The sequence below is a fragment of the Anabrus simplex genome, chromosome 4, assembly GCF_040414725.1.
Source record: "Anabrus simplex isolate iqAnaSimp1 chromosome 4, ASM4041472v1, whole genome shotgun sequence".
Taxonomy (NCBI): domain Eukaryota; kingdom Metazoa; phylum Arthropoda; class Insecta; order Orthoptera; family Tettigoniidae; genus Anabrus; species Anabrus simplex.
In genome coordinates this window covers 202,154,413-202,176,114 of record NC_090268.1, presented here as the reverse complement: position 1 = coordinate 202,176,114, position 21,702 = coordinate 202,154,413, and the positions used below count along the sequence as shown (strand labels likewise).

The 21,702-nt window shown below is 45.3% G+C and overlaps 1 protein-coding gene across 1 annotated transcript in view; it reads right to left on the bottom strand.

Annotated features, from left to right (window-relative positions):
* The window catches only part of Dhc36C (Dynein heavy chain at 36C), a 911,918-nt gene that overhangs the window by 687,326 nt on the left and 202,890 nt on the right, over positions 1-21,702 (bottom strand). The window contains exons 13-15 of the mRNA XM_068227203.1: positions 20,441-20,671; positions 17,811-17,976; positions 6,066-6,211 (exon numbers count right to left, since the gene is read on the bottom strand). Coding sequence (XP_068083304.1) covers positions 6,066-6,211; positions 17,811-17,976; positions 20,441-20,671 — 543 coding nt within the window. The remainder of the gene's footprint in view (positions 1-6,065; positions 6,212-17,810; positions 17,977-20,440; positions 20,672-21,702) is intronic.

Sequence of the window (21,702 nt, the reverse complement as noted above, 5' to 3'; positions counted from 1 at the left end):
GGAAAGACCATCCAGGGTCTTGATCTCCTAGATCTTCTTCTCACTCACGTAGCTCGGACATTTCGTATATCGAGGAGAATGAAGACCAGAGCAGTTAGTGCACTTGTACGGAGTTGTGCACACCTCTGTGCCGTGAGCTACTCTTCTGCATGTACCACTCATATACTGATTCGAGCAACGAGATACCATGTGTCCGAATCTCTGGCATTGATAGCATTGCATGGGAGGCACGATGTACGGCCTCACATCGCAACGATAGGTTGTTACCTTGACTTTCTCTCGCAACAGTGACAATTTGAAGCAGACTATGAACGCACCCGTGGCAACGTCTTCACCGTTGACTTTGCTTGTGATACGCCGGACGTGTGTCACGCCACGATGGTTCATGTCTTCCATCAATTCATCGTCAGTGTTCAGAACGAGACACGGTGGAAATATAACTCCACGAACCAGATCCAGGGTTTTGTGTTCTTCCACTTTGACGGGGATGTCGCCAAAGTGGTCGCACTTAAGCAACCGATCTGCTTGGAGCGCAGTGCTCGCCTTCAGAATCACACCACCATTGCGCATTTTCTTCAGATCCTCAAGTTCACCGTATACACCTTCGATGTGTCGACTGAAAAGAATCGATTTAACCAGCTTGCAATCGTGAACATCGGTAGCAACCAGGAACCTAGGGAGAGTTAGATATAAAACTAGCTGTATTCGCAAAAAGTCGCCTACATGTTAAATATAAATCAACCTCGCAATGACAGTCCTTATGGCGGCGATGTGCTAGGAGTGGAAAGGAAGCGGCCATGGCTTTAATTTCGGCACAACACCAGTATTTTCCTGGTGTGAAAATGGAAAACAACGGAAAACCATCTTAACGGCTGTCGACGGTAGGATTCGTACCAACCATCCCCCGAATGCAAGCTCAGAGCTGCGCGACTCGCACTGCACGGACAACTCGCTCGGTCATCTTTGAAAATCTGTCTCTATCAGTACAAAGGATTTTTAAATAGTCATATTTTGTATATGCTACCCGAGATGTACAGTAGCCCTGTGGTTTTTTGACCCAACATCTTTTTGTGTAAGTTATTGCGCCAGTCGGCTCACTTACTCATTGTCCACGTACACCGGTGATCTAGTGATTCGATTATTGAAGCCTTATGCAATGATGTGATATACGAACTGAGAAAACATTGATCGGTTCTTCGCAATATAAAACAGACAATTTCGATTGGTCACGAGCATGACATTGCCATAAGGTAAGCTAGAGAGTTGAGGTGAATTATTGTCGAATGTCAACTAAGTTATAATAATGATTCATTAAAATGATAAATAGTATAACCTTATAGCCTACCTATTTATTAGCTAGTTACTTTGGAATTATGTGTTGACTACCTTTTTTGACACTGCAAATAAATCCATCTATTAATTAAACCTCCATGTAAGAAGAGGACAGTGAATGCAAGCGTGTATTGTTTTCAAATGAGCTGAGAGCGTTAGTCCGTTATAGCGTATTATTCTTTCAGTGTATCATGGCTCTGTATGTATCGCTGCAGCGGAATTGGGAACATGCATCATTTTCAAAAATATTTTTTTTGAAAAGTACACCAATGAAATAGTACGTAAACGTATTACATTGTGGTATGTTGCCTTGTTTTCTACCATTAAAAAAATATTTAATAGTGCCTTTCCGCAAGGCGAGTGAAACGGCCTCTGACGTAAGCGGCGCGCTGTGACGTCACAATCCAGTACCGCATGGAGCTCTATCAGCCGTTGTGCATCAGCCGTTGCTAAAAGCCGATTGTTTATTATTCACGATCGCGAATAACTTCGAAATGACAGAAGAAAGGTTCGAAACAGCACAGTCAGACAATCTACCATGTGTAGATGTCATCATTCTTGAAAAATGTGACTTTTGTGGCCGCAGAAATTCGCGGATAACAAGCAAGTTTGTAAGTGGCGTCTTTTATATACGTGCAATGTACTGTAACCCATAGTATTAGGATAACAACGAACCGGATTATTATTATTATGATTATGATTGTTGTTTAAAGGGGCCTAACATCTAGGTCATCGGCCCCTAATGGTACGAAATGAGACGAAATGGAATGACATATTAAAAATCTAAAATTCTCCACTGACCAGAATTCAAAATCGTGAGAACGAAGAATGAATGGATGGACAGGAATTTAAAACAATCAGTGGTTGCGACCCGCAATGTCTCACATTCACATAAACAGACGTGGCAATATCGTATTACTGACCAAGGGACTACTGCTATAGCATAACACGGAATCGATTATGCGTGCAGTCAAAAGGGGGTCCTAAATCGCAGTTATACGCCCCTCATAATGGTACTGATCGCTATCAAAATAGAACCATGGCATTTGTTCTGTTGCGGTACTAATCAAAAGTAGCAGAGACTTGCGGCATTCCACACATTATTGTACTACTCAGAGCTTATGAAATTCGACATAATACAGACCTATGCTTTTCTCACTTTGCGGCGCCATTTACAGGCAACGCAAACCTATGGTGTTCATCACATAGGAGTACTAACCACAGGGACCTCTCCCTATCCCGTGGTGTTCCTCATATAGTGGGTACTAATCATAGGCAAGGCAGAACCATGGTAGCTATCATCCCATGGTCCTGCTCATATTGTGGTACTAATCACAGGTACTGCAAAAGTCGACCGCGCGGTGCTCCTGTGTGCTACTGATCACAAACCAATTTCGTACGTAATGTAGTGGTACTACGCACAAGTAAAAGCAACCCTTGGTGTTCTCCGCGTGGTGGTACTAATCACAAGTAATTTCATGGTTCTAATACAATCAACCCTTGGTCGCCCCTTTTAGTCGCCTCTCACGACAGGCAGGGGATACCGTGGGTGTATTATTCGTCAGCCTCCCCCACCCACAGGGGGTGTGTGTTTGGTCCGCGAGAGGTATTTTATTTCCCTCAAGTCCGCCGGCAAGCCGGTTAGGACCCCCCTATCCGCCACCTGGGACGCGCCACGTGGGAGTATCACCTCTCCCCCTGCTACAACGAACCGGGATAGATATCACATCACTTTCAACATTTCCTTCTAGACTGATTCCCCTATTAAAGAAGAACATTACATTTTCGGGCTTTCAGCATTAGTAAAGTAAGAAATCGGATTTCAGCACTAACATAAACATATAGGTAGCATTATAGTACTAGTCCGCTTCTGTGGTGTAGTGGTTAATGTGTGCCACTCCCGGAGGCCCGGTTTCAATTCCCGGCTCTGCCATGAAAGTTGAAAACAAATAGTACGAGGACTGGAACGGGGTCTACTCAGCCTCGGGAGGTCAACTGAGTAGAAGGGTTTCGAATCCCACCTCAGCCATCCTCGAAGTGGTTTTTCGTATTGTCCTACTTCTCCTCCAGGCACCTAAGGCCACGGCCGTTTCCTTCCCTCTTCCTTGTCTATCCCTTCCGATCCTCCCATCCTCCAACAAGGCCCCTGTTGAACATAACAGGTGAGGCCGCCTGGGCGAGGTAATGGCCCTCCTCACCAGTTTCATCCCATACTCAAAGTCTCACGTTCCAGGACACTGCCCTTGAAGTGGTAGAGGTGAAATCCCTCGCTGAGTCCGAGAGAAAACTAAACGTGAAGGATACACTGATTAAGAAAGAAAGAAAGAAAGAAAGAAAGAAAGAAAGAAAGAAAGAAGGAAAGAAAGATCATAGTACTATAGGGCTATAATCTATCATTCCCAAAAAAATATATATTTATGGTTGGGACAACTGGCCTACCCACTTCCAGGGCCCATGAAAGAGAATTAAATATCTTTGTGGAGGGAAAAAGTTAAACATGATAAAGATAAATATGACTTCATCTAGTTTTCACAAGTCGGGCTGAGTGGTTCAGACTGTGCTGGCCTTCTGACCCCAACTTGGCAGGTTCGATCCTGGTTCAGTCCGGTGGTAGTTGAAGGTGCTCAAATACGTCAGCCTCGTGTCGGTAGATTTACTGGCACGTAAAAGAACTCCTGCAGGACTAAATTCCTGCACATCGGCGTCTCCGAAAATCGTAGAAGTAGTTAGCGGGGCGTGAAGCCAATACCATTAATTACATTTGGCTTTTAACAAGCTGAGCATATCAGGAAAGAAAAGTGTCCCGGTGACATTTTAGTTGCTCAATACAGGAATGTCTTTGGGTGCTGTGACTTTTACTTTTTTTTCTGTTTGCTTTACGTCACACCGTCACATATAGGTCTTACGGCGACGATGGGACAGGAAAGGCCTAGGAATGGGAACAAAGCGGCCGTGGCCTTAGGTACAGCCTCAGCACTTGCCTGGTGTGAAAATGGGAAACCACGGAAAACCATCTTCAGGGCTGCCGGCAGTGGGGTTCAAAACCCACTATCTCCCGGATGCGAGCTCACAGCTGCGCGCTCCTAACCGCACGGCCAACTCGCGCGGTATTTTTACCCTTCGGTTTATTGACTTGGCTTGTATAACCTAAAACTTAGGCTAAGTTGGATAATATTTTAAACACCTACATCACTATTTTCACCTGTGTGCAATTATGTTATTTATTTCATTAATATTATGATAATTATTATAACTGAGCATTGTTAACTTATAAGATCCCAACAGACAAGCATTGGTTTTGTGTAGAGTTATACATTTGTTAAATTCACGTTGTTTCCTTTCATGATGTACAGGCCTATTCTTTGTTACATTATAGAGTATTTAGATATAGCCTAAATTTCTTTACCAATTAAGCTCTTCAATAAAGACATACATAACTGTCCCATGCCAAGATATATTGGTAGAATTAGAGCTGTCAGAATGGTTCATAACCCCTTTGATTTATTATCTTGACATGGATCACCCAAAACATAGGTTAGGTTAGGAGAGTACTTTAATAATCAGCATTATTTAATGCACTGTTTTTTACTTTCATATTCCAAGATGTAATTGAAGAATTTAAATAAAGCATCATACATTAAAATTTAAAGTTTTACCACTAGAACAGCTGACATGGAAAAGTGATTTGAAAATTCAAACAAATTCATCTTACGTTAAAATCTTCAAAAAAATAAACTGTAGACTTTTCCGATATATCACCAGCATTTCTCCGGCTCGCCAAAATCCATTTCTCCCTAGTTTTAGCGTCTTTGGAACATTTATAAACAATTTGTTTGGTATGGTATGCGATGTGCTATTGCACATCGGAACTCTACACCATTTATAAGTTTTCTGCCTCACTGTCTGCGCAGGATTCATTTTAAGTCTAAAATATACCACTCAGATTATTATCCAATGTATAGACCTCGAATTTAACCATACTAGACACTAACGTAAAGTAGAAATACGCGAAGTGTATCCTGCTTCTCACAGCACACTATGTGTTACTTCGTCTGCTAATTCAGTCAACCTGTACGATGACGTCAGACCAATGAGATCGCGTGCTTGCGTGACGTGACATTTTCGTAGACTTTTATCACGTTTGGAGTTATTATTTGTACATTCTGATCACATTTTTGAATTCTGCATGAAATTTTGAATCAGATTAGCATGTTTTTAATTAAAACCCCGGATCATGCATGTTCCCTATTTCGGCTCCCGCCAATGTTAACTATACCGTGAACGGTGTGTGTGTGTTGTGTTTCACTGATCCGTGAGTGAGCCACTCAGCACTATCTGTTGCGAGTCAACTGAATCGGGTGCCGTGAGCTCGCCGTTCCTGTAAATCGATTCATTCGGACACTTGAATGAATCGATGCACTGCTTCGAATCATACACTCGGTAGCCAGCACTATACCCTAGGCCTCGAATGCTCTAATACGGTCGGGGTCGGACAAGAATAAGAGTTGACCAAGCGAGGTCGGACAGGATGGATGAAAGTGAGAAACCTGACACAAGTAAGTGGAAGCAATGCCGGAACTCAGCTAAAGGCCCCATGTCGCCAAACCACGCTCCCAAGTCGCCTCTTACGACAGGCAGGGGATACCGTGCATGTATTCTTCATTTGCGTCCCCCACACGAAGGGGGTGTACATGTTTGTGTACGGGATTCCAAAAATAGAAAACTTACTATACCTGAAATAATGGAAGGTCATGTGTGAGAAATTTGGGTAAATTAACATCCTTAATGGAGCGTAGCATGAGGATATCTTCAGACTCTGTTGTGTATCTGAGCTTCAAGTTACCAGCCGCAGTCAGCACGGACTTGACAGCTCGCATTCCTGAAAGAAGGAACAAGACGAATATTTTCAGAGCTACCAATAAAAAAGGTAACATTTTCCTCCACACCCATATTTTAAAAAAAGAAAAATTATCTCTGGAATACTTTCACAAATACCAAACACTTATTGGAATAATTAGACAGTGTATTCAGTAATTCCTTTCATTATCTAACCTCCAGATCTTATTAGCTGCCTCTGTGGATCTATGGTAACATATCAGCCACAGGATCCCAAGATAGCGGATTCAAACCCGGCAGAGGAAGTCGGATTTTTGGAGGGCGGAGAAAACCACTAAGTGCAGTATCTCGTACCATGTCAGCATGTAAAAGATATCTGATGATGATGATGCTTGTTGTTTTAAGGGGCCTAACATCGAAGGTCATCGGCCCCGAATGGAACGAAATGAATAACATGAGACATGAAGTTAAAATTTTAAAAAGTATCCACTGACTAGAGTTAAAAAAGAATGGTGATTAAGAAAAATGAGGGTGAGATTGAAACAGTCAGTGGATCTAATACGCAATGCCTTATGTTCTATTAAAATAAGAGAAAGTACAGGAAATCGAAGGAATAAGGCATCGCCCAGTAGTACAGATATTAACACATAATTTACGTTAGACGTTAAAATAACACATTATAATGCGCAACACAAACTAAAATGAAGTCAATGAGATAAAAGCGCAACTGACAAAAACAACACTAGGACAATGGACATCATCACACACGATAAAACAGACCGCTATCCCTCATAAAGCGGATGACGAGGTCTGCTGACTGCTCGTCATCGCGCAAGATAAGGGAGATTGTACTCGGAAGGTTAAGACTACGGCGCAGATCGACCAGGTCCACACACTCCGTAAGGATGTGTACCACGGTAAGATGGTCGCCGCAGGTACACACCGGAGGGGGTTCTCCTTTCAGTAGATGGGAGTGCGTCAAGATACCGTGGCCGATCCGAAGGCGACATAATACCACGGCTTCCCTCCGCGAAGCCCAAAGGGAAGTACTCCATACCTTCGTTGTTCCTTTCATCGCCCTCAGCTTATTGGGAAGTGGGATGGCCGGCCACTCCATCTCCGAATGAGACATAACCAGATGTCTCAGCTGAGAGCGAATATCACTTGCTGGAACCTTGAAAGGCAACGGGGGCAGTGTAACTGCCTCCTTGGCAGCCTGATCTGCTAACTCGTTTCCCTCTATGCTCATGTGGCTGGGGGGCCACACAAACGTAATTCTGGTGCCGGTATCCGAACACCCGGCCAGCAGGTCCTGGATCCGCTGCACCAGAGGGTGCCGAGGGAAACAGGTATCAATAGACTGGAGCGAGCTCAAGGAGTCAGTACACACGAGAAAGTGTCGGCGTTCATTGTACAGTGCGTACCGCAGAGCTCCACAGATAGCATAAAGCTCCGCTGTGTACATACTACAGGTTTCCGGGAGAGCAAAAAGAAATCGATCATTTCCGACAACGAACGCACAGCCCACCTTCGTATCTGTCCTTGAACCATCCGTGTAAACGACGACTGAACCTGGATAGCGGCCAAGAACGGACAGGTAGATCCTCCGATAAATCGAAGGGTCCGTGTCTCCTTTCGGGCCAGTGTGCAAATCCAGGATGATTTCAGGTCGTCGTACAACCCACGGAGGTACCCCACTTGGTTGTCTGACAAGGCAACGAATCGAAGGTACGTCAAACAATTCATAACTGCTATCCAAGCGTATTCCAACCGGCCGCGTCGCACGAGGATGAGCAGCGTACAACAAACGGTTGCCATTGTTGAACACGCAGGGATAGCTCGGATAAAGTGGCATCTGTCGCAAATTTGCAGCATACGTAAGTAGGAGTTACTGGCGCCTCAGGTGTGAAGGCGGCACACCAGACTCAGCGAGCGGGCTAGCGATGGGGCTAGTACGAAAAGCTCCCGTCGCCAACGTAACCCCGCTGTGGTGGATACTGTTCAGCTTCGCAAGAACGCTTGGCCTTGCGGAGCCATATGCTGCACTGCCGTAGTCTAACCGGGATAAAATGTGTGCCCGATAGAATCGCAGGAGCACCACGCGGTCAGCTCCCCAATTAGTGCTGCTAAGAAACTTCAAGAGGTTAAGCCTCTTGGTGCATTGCACTTTTAGCTCCCGCACGTGTGGCTCCCACGATAATTTACTGTCAAAAAGGAGCCCAAGAAATCGGTAGGTGTCAACAACTGGAAGAATGACATTTCCTAGATAAAGCTCAGCATGAGGGTGAAGAGTACGTTGACGACAAAAGTGGACAACGGAGGTCTTTGCGGCAGAAAACCGAAAGCCATGTTCTAAGGTCCACTTCTCCACCCTCCTAATAGCTTGCTGTAATTGTCGCTCTGCGACTGCCATACTGCACGACCTATAGTGCAGAGCAAAATCGTCCACATATAGCGACGGTATTACTGCTGGACCAGCAGCAGCGACAATACCGTTTATGGCAATCGCGAACAGAGTGACACTAAGGACCGATCCCTGTGGGACTCCATTTCCCTGAACGTGATATTGCGAATATGTCCTCCCTACTCGGACACGGAATAGACGGAGGGACAAAAAATTCGCAATAAATACCGGCAAGTTACCTCGGAATCTCCATTGATGCAGGACTGAAAGGATACCATATCGCCATGCAGTGTCGTAAGCCTTCTCTAAATCAAAGAAAACAGCAACCAAGTGCTGTTTACGGAGAAACGCATCCTGGATAGAGCTCTCCAGGCGGACCAAGTGGTCAGTGGTGGATCGAGCGGCTCGAAAACCACATTGGTACCCTGCAAGAGTCCTTGTTTCTCCAGCCACCACACGAGTCGGCGATTTACCATCCTCTCAAATAGTTTACACAGGCAGTTGGTAAGACAAATCGGCCTGTAACTTCCTGCATACTTAAGGATCTTTGTCAGGCTTGAGGACAGGAATGACTATGCCCTCTCGCCACTGAGACGGAAAATCACCCTCCATCCAGATACGGTTGAACACACGAAGGAGATAGAGTAGACTATCATCACTAAGGTGTTTCAACATCTGGTTGTGGATGTTGTCCGGTCCAGGAGACGTGTCCTTGCAAAGCGCTAGGGCGCTGCGGAGTTCCCACTCCGTAAAGGGCACATTGTAGTCCTCTGAAGCTAGAGAGGCAAAACTAAGGTGATGACGTTCTGCCTCTCGCTTCACAGCGAGGAAATCAGGATGGTAGTTCCCGGAGCCAGATACATCCGCGAAATGACAGGCCAGATGGTCAGCAATCAGGAGGGATTCAGTGACAATACTGCCTGCAATGGAAATTACCGGTACAGAAGATGATCTATGGATACCCGAAATACGTCGAAGCTTAGTCCACACTTGAGATGATGGAGTATGTGACGTCATAGACGACACATCTCTCTCCCATGAAGCCTTCTTACTTTGACGAATAAGAGCTCGCGCATTGGCGCGGAGTTTCTTGAATGTTATCAAGTTGGCCGCAGTAGGCTGTCGACGGTAACGTTTGTGAGCGCGACGGCCTTCTTTGATAGGTGCTGTTATTTCTTCGTTCCACCAAGGAACGAGCTTTCGGCGAGGAGTCCCCGAGTAGAACGGAATGGACTCCGCAGCAGCAGCAGCAAGAATAACTCGGGTGATATAAGTTATTTCCTCGCCGACGGTCCACCTGATATCATCGTTAAAGGCAGCTAACGATGAGTACTTTGGCCAATCAGCATGTTTCAAAATCCATCGAGGGGGAGCCTCGACGGATTTTTGGTTCATCAAAGTAAGAATGATGGGAAAATGGTCACTGTCACAGAGATCATCGTCTGTATGCCACCGAAACAGTGGAACCAACGTTCGGCTGCATAGACTTACGTCTATGCGAGAATATGTGCCGTAACGCACAGTAAAGTGAGTTGGTTCCCCCGTGTTCAAAATACATAAATCCAGCTCTGTTACTAATGTTTGCAGCTCTCTCCCCCTGGGGCAAGGCGTCTCAAGAGCCCCAGATGGGGTGGTGGGCGTTAATATCGCACAACAAGAGGAAGGGAGGTGGAAGCTGATCTATAAGATCAGTGACATCAGTTATGTTTTGAGCGTGACCTGGTGGAAAATAAACATTACACACTGTTGTTATGACAGGCAGCGGAACGCAAACAGCTACAGCCTCGAGGGGAGTTCTTAATGGAACCTCTTCGCTGTAGGTATCAGAAGGTACAAAAATGCCAACACCACCGGACGCCGGTGAGCATAGTTCCGTTCTGTCGAGTATAGTCTGAAATTCCTCAAGACCGTATGATGACCAGGTGTGAAGTTCGTCTCCTGAATACAGACTATACTCGCTGCGTACTCACTAATGAGCTGACGTAACTCAGCAAGATGCCTGTCATAACCATTACAATTCCCCTGTAACAGTGCCATAGTGTGGACTATAGATGATTGATTGATGATTGTTGTTTAAAGGGGCCTAACATCTAAGGTCATCGGCCCCTAATGGTACGAAATGAGACGAAATGGAATGATATATTAAAAATCTAAAATTCTCCACTGACCAGAATTCAAAAACGTGAGAACGAAGAATGAATGGATGGACATGAATTTAAAACTATCAGTGGTTGCGACCCGCAATGACTCACATTCACATAAACAGACGTGACAATATCGTATTACTGACCAAGGGACTACTGCTATAGCATAACACGGAATCGATTATGCGTGCAGTCAAATGGGGGATCTAAATCGCAGTTATCCGCCCCTCATAACCGTACTGATCGCTATCAAAATAGAACCATGGTATTTGTTCTGTTGCGGTACTAATCAAAAGTAGCAGAGACTTGCGGCATTCCACACATTATTGTACTACTCAGAGCTTATGAAATTCGACATAATACAGACCTATGCTTTCTCACTTTGCGGCGCCATTTACAGGCAACGCAAAAATATGGTGTTCATCACAGAAGAGTACTAACCACTGGGACCTCTCCCTATCCCGTGGTGTTCCCCATATAGTGGGTACTAATCAAAGGCAAGGCAGAACCATGGTAGCTATCATCCCATGGTCCCGCTCATATGGTGGAACTAATCGCAGGTACTGCAAAAGCCGACCGCGCGGTGCTCCTGTGTGCTACTGATCACAAACCAATTTCGTACCTAATGTAGTGGTACAACGCACAAGTAAAAGCAACCCTTGGTGTTCTCCTAGTGGTGGTACTAATCACAAGTAATTTTATGGTTCTAATACAATCAACCCTTGGTCGCCCCTTTTAGTCGCCTCTCACGACAGGCAGGGGATACCGTGGGTGTATTATTCGTCAGCCTCCCCCACCCACAGGGGGTGTGTGCTTGGTCCGCGAGAGGTATTTTATTTCCCTCAAGTCCGCCGGCAAGCCGGTTAGGACCCCCCTATCCGCCACCTGGGACGCGCCACGTGGAAGTATCACCTCTCCCCCTGCTACGCCTGCGTAGCAGGTTCGTGGAGTGTGGACTATAAAAGGAGTGTTAGGTTATGAGCGAAAAAATGCTCGTTAGCCTAAACACTATCTAATTCTACATCCGTAGATGTAGAGGACAGCGCGACGTCCATTCCATCATCAAAAGATGGCAGGGGTGCCGCCCAGAACTTCGACACTTTTCGGGCGCGAGGGGGTCCCCTACGAGGAGAGCGCGCAGGTTTGGGAGCAGGAGTGCCTCCTGGCGCAGACTCATACCCCCCAGATGGGGGGCATGACTTCTCCTTCGCAGGGGAAGTCCGAGAGCGCTCAGAACGGGCGCTCTTCTTCCCCTTCTTTTTTTCAGGTTTAGACGGGCTGGGAGATGGTTTCCCAGCCCTGGTCGACGAGGCCGCCTCCGCCGGCTGGGGCACGACTTTCGTCGACCTCCTAGGGGGGAGGGAGAGTCTTCCCCCCTTGCTGTGCCGGCTGGCAACTGCCAGCCTGCGCAGACTTCTGGGTGGTCGAAGGTAGGGTGGTACCAACCTTCGAGCTTTGACTATTTGCGACGTTGCTGGGAGCAGCAACAGTCGCCTTGGGCGCAGCGGTCTGGACAGGTGTCGAGGTCGTAAATGACGAACCTGGAAGACTCTGAGCTATCAAGCTATAGTCGAGTGTACGGGCAGGTGTATTCGTAGAATGAAACTTACGGCGCGCTTCCTGGTAGGAAAGACCATCCAGGGTCTTGATCTGGATCTTCTTCTCACTCAGGTATGTCGGACAATTCCGATCCCGAGGAGAATGAAAACCGGAGCAGTTAGTGCACTTGTATGGAGTTGTGCACTCCTCCGCGCCGTGAGCTACTCGTCCACATGTACCACATACAGCCTGATTCGAACAGCGAGATACCATATGTCCGAATCGCTGGCATTGATAGCATCGCATAGGAGGCGGGATGTACGGCATCACATCGCAACGATAAGTTGTTACCTTGACTTTCTCTGGTAACACTGACAACTTGAAAGACACAATGAAGGCACCAGTGGCAACGTCTTCGCCGTTGACCTTGCGCGTAATGCGCCGGACGTGTGTCACGCCACGGTTCTTCATGTCTTCCATCAACTCGTCGTCAGTGTTCAAAATAAGGTCGCGGTGAAAGATGACTCCGCGAACCAGGTTCAAGGACTTATGCGCCTCCACTTTGACGGAGATTTCGCCAAAGTGCTCGCACTTAAGCAACTGATCAGCTTGCAGTGCTGTACGAGTCTTTAGAAGCAAACTACCGTTGCGCAATTTCTTAAGTTCCTCCAGTTCGCCATAGACGCCTTCGATGTACCTGCTAAAAAGGATCAACTTCACCAGCTTAAAATCGTGCCCATCGGTTCTGGTAGCGACCAGAAACCTAGGGAAGCTGGATCCCATTCCTTCACGCTGCGCATGTTCCCAGGGAGTTGAACCTCTCAGGGAAGCAAAAGTTAAAGACTTAGGTGGGGGACCACCTTGAGAGAGCCGACTTCGTTTGGAAGCCATGCCCTTTAGCTTCCTCCCCGAATGCCACCCACTCCGATCAGGGGTCTCTGTAGCCGAACCAAGCAGCCAAGGCAATACCCACCTGGTCATAGCAGGTACTGCCCGGGGTCCGATGTTGAACGATGCCTAATACGGGATGACTGAGGCAATGAGCACTAAGACTCCCTTCCTCCAGTCACCCGCAATAGCATGTACCCCATAGCGTGTACAGAGCACTAAATATAGAGAAAAAATAAAAATAATTAATAATAATATGTCCTACTGGCATTCGGCTGTGCGGGGACCTGTGTTGTCAGGCGGATACCACTGTCAAGGTACATGGCGCTCCCACCACGCAATGGTCCTGGGTGGACAGTTGCGGGCTTTTGGGCGTAATCGCACATGTAAGAGGCCCATCTCCGTGCAGCACGCACATAAAAATTTTGAATGGTCTTCATCTGACCCTCGGAAAAATAATAATAAAATAAAGAGGGGACCATGGCCACATGACCCCTTAAGTCGCCTTCTACGACAGGCAGGGATTACCTCTGAATGTACTCGACCCCTCCCATCCACAGGAGGTCCAACACATTATACCAAACCGCAATCCATGTCCGCGCCTAGGTCGCCCCTTTTAGTCGACTCATACGACAGGATGGGGGTACCGCGTGTGTATTCTACATGTGCGTCCCCCACCCGCAGGGGGTAGTGTGTTTGGTCCGCGAGAGGTATTTTATTTCCCTCAAGTCCGCCGGCAAGCCGGTTAGGACCCCCCTATCCGCCACCTGGGACGCGCCACGTGGGAGTATCACCTCTCCCCCTGCTACGCCTTCGTAGCAGGTTCGTGGTAAAAGATATCTGGTCACACATTTGGTGCTTATCGGACAAAATTAATTATGCCTCAGCCGTATACACCCAAGACAAATTAGGTTTACTCTGCCATCTAGCAGGCTTAGAGTAAAACGGAACGTCGAAATTGACGAGCAGACAGCCAGATTATGATGCTTGTTGTTTAATGGGGCCTAAACACCTCGATCATCGGCCCTTAATGGTACGAAGTGAGTCGAAATGTAATTACAATTTAAAATTATAAAATTCATCTACTGACCAGAATTCAAAATATCATGATGAAGAATGGATGAATATGAATTTTAATTCATCAGCGAATCCAACTCATAATATCCAGAGTTAAAATATTTCCAAAATAAATCCACTGAATAGAATTCAAAAAGACGATGATGATGATGCTTGTTGTTTTAAGGGGCCTAACATCGAGGTTATCGGCCCCTAAATTACGAAATGAAAAGTTCAAAAAATCCACTGACCAAAATAAATAAAAATGTCATGAAAAATGAATGGAGGAACATGAACCCAGAAAATAACAAAAAACAAACAAGAAACAAACAAAAAAACAGTGGATCCGACTCAAAAACGGGCATAAATAATAGTATTACTGACCAAGGGAGCACTTATAAAGCATAGTCCTGAATCGATTATGCTTGATGTCTGAAGGGGTCCAAAAACCAGGTCTACGGCCCCTCAGTATGGTACAAGTCGCGAGAAGTAGAACCATGATATTTCTCGAGCTGCGGTACTAATCAAAGGTAGCGTAAACTCACGGTGTTCCAAGCAGTACGGTACTACTCACAAGTATTGTACGTCGTAAAGGTAAAGCAGTCCTATGGTGTTTCTCACACAATGGCGCCACTCATAGCCAACGCAAACCGATGAGGTTCCTCACCTAGGTGTACCAAGCACGGGCGCCGGCATTCCCGTGGTGTTCCTCACATAGTGGGTACTAATCACTGGCAACGCAGACCTACGGTGTCGCTCGTATAGTGGTACAACTCACAGGCTACGCCCAGACGCGTGGTGTTGCACACACGGGCACGACTCACGGGTACTGGAAACCCACACTGAACCCCACTCGAGTGCTACGAATCACGAAACTATAGAGTACCTAACAGAGTGGTACTACTCGCAAGTAAAAGCGACCGATGGTGTTCCGCGCGTGATGGTACTAAGCAAAAGTAGTTTCATGGTTCTAATCCAAGCACCCCTTGGTCGCCCCTTTTAGTCGCATCTCACGACAGGCAGGGGATACCGTGGGTGTATTATTCGTCAGCCTCCCCCACCCACAGGGGGTGTGTGTTTGGTCCGCGAGAGGTATTTTATTTCCCTCAAGTCCGCCGGCAAGCCGGTTAGGACCCCCCTATCCGCCACCTGGGACGCGCCACGTGGGAGTATCACCTCTCCCCCTGCTACGCTTGCGTAGCAGGTTCGTGGTCAAAACGACGACGATGAACAATGATTATGAACTTAAAACAATCAGTGGATCCGACCCGCAATGCTCCACCTTCCCAGAAACTCTCTTAAAACAATAGTAAGCTCATGTTAATAAAAAACTGGAACACCCTGAAAGACTAGAGATATGCAGTTCATATTCACACGACATGTGAATTAGTATGTTTTGAAGAAATGATTAGCACTGGAACCATGTCGGCCCTCAGGTTCAACGGTCACATCGATATTTCGGCACACAGCCACCGACTGGTAAAATGTGCCTGTGGCTCTAGTCGTCGCTATAAACCGAAGGTAATGGATCAGTGAGACTTGAGCAGACGTGCAGGATGCCTCGCAGACGTATGCGAGAACCGTACCGTCAAATGACTGAGTTTGAAAGAGAGCGCATTGTCGGCATGAGATAACGTGATGCATCCATTAGGAGAATTCCTGCTCATGTAGGACGAGGTGTGTCGGTAAAGCAACGGGTGTGTACAGAATGGTTCACAGAAGGCATGCATGACGATATGGGTCTGGTTGCACCACCCAGACCACCCCCGATAAGATCGACACCTCATCCGAATGGCACTGCAGGACAGATTTGCGTCCTCCTCAACTCTGGCGCAACAGTGGAACAGTGTAATACATCGTACACTGATGATGATGCTTGTTGTTTAAAGGGGCCTAACATCGAGGTCATCGGCCGTTAATGGTACGAAATGGAAGAACAAAAATGTCAAATTCATCCACTGACCAAAAAAAATAATGTCGTCATGAAGAATGAATGGATGGAAAAAAAAGGAAACAAACAACCAAAATACAGTGGATCAGACTCAAAGATCATACATAATTGATTACTGACCAAGGGACCACTCATAAATCACGATGATGCTTGATGTCGAAAGGGGTGCAAAATCCATGTCTAAGGCCCCACAGAATGGTAAATGTCGCGAGTAAAGTAGAACCATGGTATTTGTCATGTTGGGGTACTAATCAAAAGTAGCGAAACTCACGGTGTTCCACACAAGACGGTACTACTCACAAGTATTGTACTTCGTACAGGTAACGCAGACCTATGGTGTTTCTCACGCAATGGCGCCACTCATAGCCAACGCAAACCAATGAGTTTCCTCACCTAGGTGTACTAGGCACGGATGCCGGTCCCACGGGCCCCGTGGTGTTCCTCACAGAGTGGATACTAATCAAAGGCAACGCAGACCTACGGTGTCGCTCATATAGTGGTACAACTCACAGGCTACGCCCAGACCCGCGGTGTTGCCCACATGGGTACAACGCACGGGTACTGGAAACCCCCAGGCCACGCTCATGACTACTACTAAACACAAACCCATTTCGTACCGAACATAGTGGTACAACTCGCAAGTACAGGCAACCCATGGTGTTCCCCGCGTGATGTTACGAATCAAAAGTAGTTTCATGGTTATAATTCAATCATCCCTTGGTCGCCCCTTTTAGTCGCCTCTCACGACAGGCAGGGGATACCGTGTGTGTATTATTCGTTAGCCTCCCCCACCCACAGGGGGTGTGTGTTTGGTCCGCGAGAGGTATTTTATTTCCCTCAAGTCCGCCGGCAAGCCGGTTAGGAACCCCCTATCCGCCACCTGGGACGCGCCATGTGGGAGTATCACCTCTCCCCCTGCTACGCCTGCGTATCAGGTTCGTGGATGTATAGCAACATAGCGAACAGCTTGTCAGGACTGCAGCACCATCATACTAGCGTATCCTAGTACAAGCACCGAAGTGTTGCAAGACTTGTTTATTGAAAAATTGAAACCGATAGAAATTCCTTGTTGAATGAGTCATAAATACGGTGGTGGAGTGTATCTTCAACATAATGATGGTACTGCTGAGCAACAGTGTTGACAAGAAGCAACTTGAATATAAACTTCCATACTGCTGGACCTTGCAACATCGTATTTCTATGTTTTTGTTCCACTGAAAGATGGGCTGGCTGGAAAGAATTCCATAACTACAAGGTTAAGCGAGTGATGTATGAATGGCTGAGCGTCCACCCAAAATAATTTTCTTCCGATGGTTATGTACTTATCCACCCTTTTGTCAATTGATGGTGTAAGCGCACTGAACTAGAAAACGACTATGTTGAACAATAATATCTTATCTCAGTTTATGCAATGAATTCTCTGTGAAAAGGAGTTTTGGGGTTTCTACTGAACGCACTTTGTATTATCTCCTCCTTTACTACCAGACTGATTACAGATTAAGGGAGAATGTGTGGTTCAATGCAACTTCACATTTAAGAAAATATGTCTGAATATCTTTCGTAGATGCAGTTTTCATTTTGACAATTGCTATATCACTGGAAATTATAAATACTGCCAAATATGTAATTAAAAATTAGAAAATATGCAATGTCATCTTACCATAATCGTAATGTGGTTGTGAGGAGAGCTGTTCAGAGCAGAGCCGGTACGTGGCTACTATCTTCACAGCTAAGGGACGAGCATTCACAAAACCAAATGAGTATAGCACAATCTCAGAGATGAGAGCATAATCAGGTACCATCATCGCCACAGGTCGGAATAAAGCCTGAAAGCAAACAAAATTATTTCTTGCAAAACAAGTTACTAAAAAGCATGCATGAAGGCTATTGCTGTCTACGACAATAATGTTGTCTCAGAAGGGTATCATGGGACAATTTATTTGAGAGTAGAAATGTCGGCCTATCTGTACAAACAAGATAATCTGTTCAGTTTCATCATCGTCAGCAACATACTATCCTAGTGAACCAGATAAAATTAGTGAAAATTAGATATCTTCCTTATTTATATTCATTCTTCATTAAATATGCATATCATCACTCTTTCAGTCCGCCTTCGTAGCGTAACGGTTAGTGTTATCAGCTGCCGTCCTCGGGGGCCCGGGTTCGATTCCCGGTACTGCCAGGAATTTAAAACTGGCAGGAGGGCTGGCATGTGGTTGAAATGGTACATGCAGCTCACCTCCATTGGGGGTGTGCCTGAAAAGAGCTGCACCACCTCAGGATGAGGACACGACTTTATTTATCACTCTTTCTGAGGTCTATTGTTACTTCTCCTTTCTTTCTTTCTTTCTTTCTTTCTCCCTTAGGTCTTCTTTGGACCATGTGATAATTTCAATGCTTCATCCTTTGTGTTCCTTCTTCCGCCAGTACTCCATCTGCTCACTGTATCTCCTTTTCCTCTCCTCGGACCATATTGAGCCTGATTTATTTCCCTCCCGACCTTGGAATCCTTCCATTTTTAACACTTTATAAAAATCTCTCTCTCTCTCTGTTGCTGCTTCTTCTCTTTTATTGTTTCTATCCTAATCTTTCTTGAATTCGTGACTCCAGGTTGTTGATGACTTCTTGTTCCAAATGTGTTTAACATCTGTTTGGTTAGAAACAGATCAGATGTAAGGCTTTTCAGGCGTTTGCTCTATTAACCAGCGCTTCGTCTTAGGTCTGACACTAGACTCATCAGAATGGGATGTGTCAGACCCTACCCACTGACGCTGGGGTGTATGCAGGTGAACTTATTTATCAGAAGCCTATATAAGAGGCACAGTCTGATAACTGCATACGGGAGATAAAACTCCACAATGGAATTATTGCCCGCTTAGCAATCCCGACATGTCTATTGGTGGAAAAATATCTAATTCCCTCATTGGGAACTTAGAATTACCATCTGTTTGATTAACCTGTCGTCACGCATTCTGTATAAATGTCCCGAAATATCTACTTCCTCTCCTGCATTGTTTCTGGTATGTTTTCTATGTTTCGATGATTTTTATTATTATTATGAATTTATTTATTTATTTATTTATTCATATACTTTACGCCCACATTGGAGCACTTAAATCAAACCACACCCATCTACTTCTTCTGGGAATTTAGCTTTCATCATATTCCTCCTCTCCCAAAACCTATTCATTCTCTCCGACACGGCTGTCTATTCTGCATCAGATACTAGCTGCTGTACCCGTGCTTCGCTACGGAATTCTGCATCGTATACAGAATTCTAGGTCAGGTAGCGTAGACGTTGCGAGTACGATTGTAATAAATTGCATAGCTCTTAACGTTACCCAAGAAACGCGACGGGAAGTCAGCAAATTTTTTTTTTTTTTTTATGTGAAGACTGGGTTAGGGAAAAAATGAAATGACGTATGGCTTTTAGTGCCGGGAATGCCCGAGGACACCACGGCTCGCCAGATGCAGGTCTTTTGATTTGACTCCCGTAGGCGACCTGCGCGTCGTGATGAGGATGAAATGATTATGAAGACGACACATACACACAGCCCCCGTGACAGCGAAATCAACCTATTATGGTTAAAATTCCCGACCCTGCCGGGAATCGAACCAGGGACCCCTGTGACCAAAGGGCAACACGCTAATGATTTAGCCATGGAGCCGGACTGGGTTAGGGAATTTTCATTGTAATGGTAGGTCCTCTTGCCTACCATCAGTCACAATTAAGTTGGGGAATTTTCATTATAACGGCAGACTCTCACTCTCCACCTGCCTTTTTACATCCTCACAAAGACTGCCTTAGTGGTTTTCCCAACTGAAATCAACATAGGTCATTACAATGACGCCAGTAAGAATGTCGCGATTAAAAGCAATGCTATCATATGAAATAATCGATCATACGAAAAACCACACATTTTCTCACGTTTAACGAACTTTCAGTCCCCAAGTACTGCTGGACCATAGTACGTTACGGGCTACTGGTATGCAAAAATACCTTCAATCTTGAAGGTAGTTTTGTCTGAACAGAGGACTGAAGAACAGGCTAAAGTGTATACCTAACAGTACTATTGGCTAACTTAAATTTGCATAGTAAGAAATCACTAATCATTTTCAAGAATCATTCTGACAAAAAGGATTTCACATCCATGGTTAATATATAAATATCAGAAATCCAGTTTCTTTTTCTTTTCTTTCTGTTATTACTTATTATGCAAATTTGGACTTTTCTTCAGTTTCTTTATCTCTAAACACTGACTGGGATTCTAGTATTATCATTATACTTGCCTTCAAATTATCTGGTAACTCAGAACGCCCAGCATAACCTGGGTTCATTGTGATGAAAACGGCGCATGTGGGATCTAGAATCAGCTCAGTCCCTTCAAACACCATCGTCCTATTACCAGAGAGAATTGCTCGCTGGATAGTGAGAATCTGTTGGGCAACAACCGATAACACCTCCAAATCGATACGGTTGAACTCGTCAAAACAGGACCATGCTCCACACGATGCCAATCCCTGAATAAAGAAAGTACAGTTTCAGAGAAATTCAACTCACAAAACTGATTATGATGATGATGATGATGATGATGATTGTTTAAAGCGGCCTAACAGCTAGGTCATCGGCCCCTAACGGTACTAGATGGAACATAACGACATGTTAATTAAAATTTTAAAATGTATCCACTGACTAGAATTTAAAATGAATGGTGATGAAAAATGATTACGAGATTAACACAATCAGTGGATCTAATTCGCAATGCCTTATTTTCTGATAGAAATTATAGAAAAATAGAGCTGAAAAAGGAATAAGGCACTGCCTGGACATTCAGAGATATATATGTATAATTAAAGTTATGAGTTCAAGTAACATATTAAAATACGCAACACGAATTAAAATAGACTCAATGGGATAAAAGCGCAGTCGACAGAAATACACTAAGACAAGAACAATATTACACACGATAAAAAAGACCATTAACCCTCATAAAACGGACGGCGAAGTCAGCTGACTGCTCATCATCGCGCAGGATGAGGGAGATGGTACGGGGTAGTTTTAGACTACGGCGCAGACCGACCAGGTCCACGCACTCCGTGAGGATGTGTACCACAGAGAGATGATGCTGATGATGATGATGTTTGTTGTTTTAAGGGGCCTAACATCGAAGGTCATCGGCCCCTAATGGTAAGAAATGAAAGAACAAAAATTCCAAAGCCATCCACTGACCAAAATAAAAATAAAATATGTCATGAAGAATGAATGGATGGACAGGAACCCAACAAAACACAAAACAAACAAACACAAAACCAGTGGATCGGATTCAATAGAGAACGAAAATAACATTACCGACCAAGGAACCACTTGTAAAGCACAATGATGCTTGGTGTCTAAAGGGGGTGCAAAATCCACGTCTAAGGCCCCACAGAATGGTACACGTCGCGAGTAAAATAGAACCATGGTATGTGTCATGTTGGGGTATTAATCAGAAGTAGCGAAGACTCACGGTGTTCCACAAAAGATGGTACTACTCACAAGTATTGTACTTCGT